General features: G+C 34.0%; 1 protein-coding gene across 1 annotated transcript in view; it reads right to left on the reverse strand.

The window, feature by feature from the left end:
* Nucleotides 1–6,875, reverse strand: part of LOC106100668 (C-Maf-inducing protein-like) — a 42,635-nt gene that overhangs the window by 17,473 nt on the left and 18,287 nt on the right. The window contains exon 2 of the mRNA XM_013279627.1: nt 5,986–6,216. Coding sequence (XP_013135081.1) covers nt 5,986–6,216 — 231 coding nt within the window. The remainder of the gene's footprint in view (nt 1–5,985; nt 6,217–6,875) is intronic.

A 6,875-nucleotide genomic window follows, 5' to 3' on the forward strand; every position in this document is an offset into this window, starting at 1 on the left:
TTACCTTTCGGATAAAAAAAGAATTATCAAAATCGGTCCACTAGCGGCGGAGTTATGCCGTAACACACATAAAAAAAAAATAAAAAAAATAAATATACCGACGAATTGAATACCTCCTTCTTTTGGAAAGTCGGTCAAAAACTGTAAAATTTTAAAATAAACAGATATACTCCCCTCCCTAAATCTAATCTAGAGCATCGGATAACAAAGCCCATGTTAATATACTTGAATATTTAAAAGGAATGTTTTAATTAACGTTTTTGTTTTAACTTGGTATGCGGATTGTAAATGATTAACAATGTTTTTTGTATGGTAATTATAAGAAGTCTTTGACGCGAGTTGCATGTGTCAATGAATAAATGCCTTACGAGTCAAATAACAAAGTGATTGTGATGTCACCGTCAAATCGTGTACCTATACATTTCTAATTTTACCGCGCAAAACGTTACTGAGCTAATAGCTTACCAAAAAAATCACAAATTGATATGCTTACGACAATTTCAAATAGAAAAGTTAACATTTCATTGGTAATTGCATAGTGATTCTTTATTGTTTGATTTGATTATCGCACAACAGTGTGCGATTGTCGATTGTTTCGCAGCCGATTCAACTGTTTAGTTGCACAACTAAAAATCGAGTTGTGTACGCATATAATGATATAGATTAGTCAAAAGTGTGCGCGTGCTCTAAATAAGTGAATAAGGTTTCGGTTTTGAAATTATCGAAATACATGTCGATTCACGATTTGCCGGTGACATGTATTTAGTAAATTGAATTAAAGGTAAGGTCAGTAGTATTGAATATGTATATGTTATTTGTGGGAACTGAGGGCTTCTGTTTTGTTGTCTACTGGGTGGCGACCACTGACCCCTGGCATATGGCGGCTGGCGTGCGTCTGCCTGCTCGTATCGGAGATAAATGCAATCGCCCAGATAACTTAATTAGGCTTTTAGTCGCACTTTGTACATAACATTTAACATTTGAACTTTATGTTGTGACAGTAGCAATTTACGTCGATATTTTAGAGTGAATTTTAGAATGTGTATTCAATTTTACTCTTACTAATATTAAAGAGTGCGAATGTAAAAGCAAAAGTTTAGATGGATGGATGGATGGATGGATGGATGGATGGATGTTAGAGTTTGTAGCCTATACGACTGAAAGGATCTCGATGAAATTTGGCATAGGTGTAGAGCATAGTCTGGAAGACTACATAGGCTACTTACATTTGTTTTTTTAATTCCACGCGGACGGAGTCGCGGGCGATAGCTAGCTTTATATAAAACTTTGATCAATTTTATAGTTGCAGTAATTATATTGTTAAAATGTTTCCACTCAATTTATTTTCCGTTGGTCAATTACATCTTTTAATGTTTGTTTTTCTCGATTGAGTTTGAATATGTGTATAAAGAAATATAAGAAAACTGTAATGAAATACATCCCTAAAGGATTGTATATTTCTCTAACTGTACTGGTACAATAATACAATTTGTTCGGAAATAAATAACAAACGAATGTTTGCAGTACTTTAATATCAAATTACCAATTTCATTCCCTTGCTTGTTGGTACTAGAAATTGTTATTAGTTTTACTTTTATACTAAAATAGCCTTTGCTGATGTAAAAAATTGCTGTTAACTGTTTGAAATCGATTTGTTTCTATAAAACAATTCATTTAAAGTTTGTGTGTGTATTATTTTTAAATCTTTTCTAATACAGACATGTGTGTATGCCCAACCCAAAACTTTTTACATCTACGAACATACTAGTGTAGGAAATATAATAAATGTTAGGATAATTGATATTTGTTTAATATAAACAATTCCCATTTACGTAGTTATTAGATTCAATATTTGGCACATTATGTTGTATAACTTATGACTTGGAAATTTGTTGTTTATCTTAACCGAAATACGTCTTCGAAAATACCCACCAGCATTTATTATATAAACATGAATAATATCTCTCCCTCGGTTTGTGCGATCAAATATAAAATGTGATTTCGCTTTGAACGCTATTACCATTTTTCCTTGTGCTACTTGACGTCAAACGGGAACTGTTCGGAGCGGTTGGATCCGCTTTTGTAGGCAGAGCAATGTAAATATTTGTGTTCGGCTACCGAAACGCACTATTTGCCTCGGCTCGTTTCAATCGGGACATAGATAGCTTCGCACAGCCAAAACATAGCCAATTAGTCCAATTAACTAAGCGACTAAACATAATGTAGTAAGCGTTTGTGACGCACGAATGTTCTTATCAACCATTTTGACCTCGTTTGGTTCACGTTACACAAACAATAGTTCGATCTATATACACACTAACTGGTAGAAAGTGGTAATAGTTATTGGCACTACGGTAGAATCGCGATAAACGCGGCTGATGGAAATTCAAAAACCAGCCGACTTTTGTCAATGACATTCTTTGAATAAAGTGTTTACATTTTCTTCTATTGATAGAAACTAGAATACTTGAGTATGAAACGGCAGCAAATGGTAATACAAATAAAAATTTACAACAAAAAAATATAAATTTCAATGTAAAAATCCTTGAAAACATCATTGTGTAGTTTGAAAACATCGCAGCTATGTGTGCAGCAATGTATGCAGCGAGGCGAGCTTTCGATATGGCTATTGATCGTTTTTAACATGTTCTGTAAGCGTACGATAGTAAAATGGACGTGAACATTGTTTTAAATCCAACCACGCCCTGAACAATAAGGAACAGACAGGTGTTGGTGTTTTGTTTTATAAAGAAAATTAAAATGAGCCGATTTGAAAAAAGATAACGATGAAAAAATAACTTTATCTAACATTTTCAAAGTTAAAATTTCGATAAATGCGTTAGGTTGGGAGTATAAAATCTAATAACTGCTCTCCTGGCTCACTAATCACGTTACCGGTATCCGTAGCTAAAAGTTCATGTCGCGCTGGCCATCGGGGGAAATATTGTATTAAAACTAAAATTTAATTTCTCCAACATCCTCTACGTATATGCACAGTTGCCTTTATTTACGGAATTTCAGTTACAAGATAATTGCATTTGCACCTTTTATACAAATAAAAAGCTAAAAGTGTTTTGGCACAATAAAAAACACGTGTAAATTACACTGAATTGTACTCTAGACTACTGAGAGGAATAAGCTTATATTACAACCACGCTTTATAAACAATTGAAGGCATAAAGACAGTTAAATGATGGATTTGTTAGTGGAGAATACCGCCAGAAAACACACCTACATTTATTAGTCGAGAAAGTACAAAAAATATATAAAATACACACACGGGCAATCTAACTTAATTTTACATCACATACGATAAATCAGTGTTATAATAAAAATAAACACAGAATGTCAGTAATCTAAACATTTTGCGTGTTAAAATAAAAATAATTATTCAATTCGTACGCTGCAAAGATAACAATGATATCGATTAACGCCAGCAACACACAGAACAATAATGGCTACGTGACAAGCATTCGTCAGCTTAACCGTAGAACTTCACTGCCGTGACCCTTTTACTGCTAAACATTGTCATCCCTTTCATTGTCTATAACAAAATAGAGACAGAAATATGCATTCATACAAGTTTCGCGCCAATCGAATTCTACAGTTACAATATAGCTAAATCCCTGCGCATTCGAGTTTAAGAGCGTGCGCATACTTGAAACTAAATTATTACACAACTGTCAATAATTCCTTAGCTTATATGATGGTGCGCACACTACTCCATTTTTAGTTATTACAATCAACAATCGCACAACTGTTCTGCGATAGTTTAGTCGAAGGTGTGCGCCCGCTCTTACTCGTGTTCATAGTTTGCTGGTACGTATAACCTCAAAGTAATGCAGAACAAACTATTAATATAACATTGGATAGCGTTAAAACAGGCCGCCTTGGGTGAAATTATTTTCACGTCGAACAAACATCGATATCCGGCCATTGTTTTCCCCCTCTCAATGAAAATACAGTTGCAATTACGTAAATAAAAATGAGTAATAATGACGTATTTCAACATTTGCACAGCCGCTAATGATGTGACGGGCTAATGAGAGCCAATTATTAATTAACACGCATACGTAAATCGAAGTGCGATCTATATTGAAAAACAAGCAAGCCTTCTTTGAAAGAAAATCTAATTAAGTCTTATTTTTGTGCTACTCACGCGAATGTTCGAAAAAAAAACATGAATAAAAACTGCTAAACTACACTGTAAGTAGAAAAAGAAAAGATACTTAGTTAAAGTTTTTTTTTGTTTGTTTTACACAACATTCATCAGATTTTTTGCATAATTTGAATATCAAATTTGATATATAAAAGATAAACGAACAAAACAAAACTTTAATCGTAAGTTGTTATGTTTTTTTATTTGGAAAGAAGGGAGATAATAATTATCGTTACAATTTTTTTAATTACCGTTTTAACTTAAAAAGTATTACTAAAGCAATCGCAATAGTCAAATGTTACATAAAGAATGAACATTTATTACATACGCAAATCGTCAATTGGTATAAAGAACAAAAATAATACAATGTCACTACAAAATGTTATACGATACACAATATTAAGGTTTTACAAATCATTTTGAGTCCGCATTGAGATATTTGAGTCTGATATTACTGATGTTAACTACATAAAATCTAACCGTTTTAAATATATTTGATTGTTTTAAAGAAACAACTGATTTTTTTTCTATCAATGTACAGTCGGGTAAAAAGACGAATATAAAATGATAAAGCAATAATCCGGTTGACTGAACAGCTCTTAAGTAAATTCTCTGCGTCATTTTATCGACGTGAGGTAGGCGTGTCTTATTCCTGGAGAAGCAATCGACGCATTCTGTTTACATTTGCATTAACTTACCTTTAAGAGTATTTTATGTTTCAAACAACACGGACTTCATTTATAGAGGAACGAAGACAATTTAATTTAATTAAAGCAGAAGGTTCCAGAGGCCAATCTTGTTCGTTTTAAATGATGAGACAATATCTTCCATTTATCCATGACGCTAGAGAACATTTGTGGTGCAACAATGTACAAAAAAATACAAGTATCTATACTAATATTATAAAGAGTAAAGATTTTTGTACGTATTGAAATAACTTCACTATTAAAAACCTACGTTACCACCGTAACTTACTATTTTTTTAAGTACTACTAGCTCTCACCCGTGACTCCATCCGCGTGGAATTAAAAAAAAAAAAACAAAAGTGAGTAGCCTATGTGTTCTTCCAGACTATCCTCTATATCTATACCGAATTTCATCGATATCCGATCAGCCATTCAGTCTACAAACTCTAACAAACATCCATCCATGCATCCATCCATCCATTCATCTAAACTTTCGCATTTATAATATTAGTATGATTACTTTTTTAATTCCACGCGGACGTAGTCTCAAACAACAGCTAGTGTAAAATAAAATTGTATAAATATGCAGTCGGTGCGTATGAGTCTCATGCGTCAAAGACAGGGTGTTGAATTAGCATTTATGGCGCCGCGTTTATAATTAGACATGGTTTATGCCAACTCAAGAACTAAACTCTGTAAATAAATCTTCATCCCATTCTATCTTATGTTTAAAAACATAATCAAGAGGAATGCTTCGTATTTTGCTGTATAAAGAATAAACTCAAAAACTACGGCACCGATTTCAAAAATTCTTTTGGCATTGAAAGCTACGTTATCACAAAGTAACATAGGCTGTGTTATGTTTGGTACAAAATTTTGTAATTCGCCCGGACGAAGGCATGATTAAATTTCAAAATTATACAAACATATAAAACCTTGAAATTAGAATAACCGTCGATATTTATAAGTGACCACATCAATTGCCTACTACTCGTATACTCACTAAATCTCGATTACTAAATGCATATGAGTTACAATTAATCTACTTTGCTTTCTTCAAAACAGAAAACTAAAAATTGTCACAATTTTATCCTCAGCATATACTATCTACCTCTTTATAATTCTGACTAGTTCACTTACCGTCTTAGAGATCAGATGTTCTTCTAGCAAATGCAGCATGTGCGACTCCCATCGGCGTAGGAACTTAGCGGCGAGGATCTTGTCGACAACAGTCCTGGTGTGCTGGAAGGAGCAGACCCTCAGCGTGCCTTCAGCGGCCAGCTTGTAGCGCGGCCCGGGAGGCGGCACCGGTACACCCGCGGACGAAATTTCGAAATTAGAAGTGTCAGCGCAGCATTCCGGGCTTGAACCCTGGGAAATTGAACAACAATTTAGATCACAATTATTCAGTTGGGAATCGTACATATAAGCGCGAGACAATTTTCATTTGCCCCTACAACAGTGTCGATAAGGTATTACTCCGAGAATTTTTAATAGAAAACATCAATATATTGCGACGTTTTATAGAGGTCGGTTAATATAGTTACGATTCGCGAGAGAGTAACTAAATATTCTCGATATCGGGGAGCCCTAATTGAATTCCGGCCTGCACATATTCCTGGAGGGGTACGGTAAACAGTATATATTTGTATAATACTTATATGCAGGTATATTAAGATACTATTTAAGAGCATGGGGCACACGTCATGTCATAATTTGCGACAATTTTAAAGGACTTCCTTACTTCAAAAGGAATAAGACGTGAAAACAAAATTAAACATTAGGTTTATAACATCGAATTCATGAAAGCTCTTTGAATTTAGATCTAAATATAAATATGTAGATGAAACATGTCGGCGAGAAATTCCACGGTCGTAACATTTTCCTGGCGAACGTAGTACTCCATCATTTATGTCGTGGAACGTCAAAACACCAAACAGGATGAAGATGTATTGCGCAATATTTAAGTATGTGTATTGTTGAATTAACGTCAAACCCTCGATAGATCAGTGAGAAATGTAAATAAATTG

This window comes from Papilio polytes, unplaced genomic scaffold (genome assembly GCF_000836215.1).
Source record: "Papilio polytes unplaced genomic scaffold, Ppol_1.0 DF824047.1, whole genome shotgun sequence".
Taxonomy (NCBI): domain Eukaryota; kingdom Metazoa; phylum Arthropoda; class Insecta; order Lepidoptera; family Papilionidae; genus Papilio; species Papilio polytes.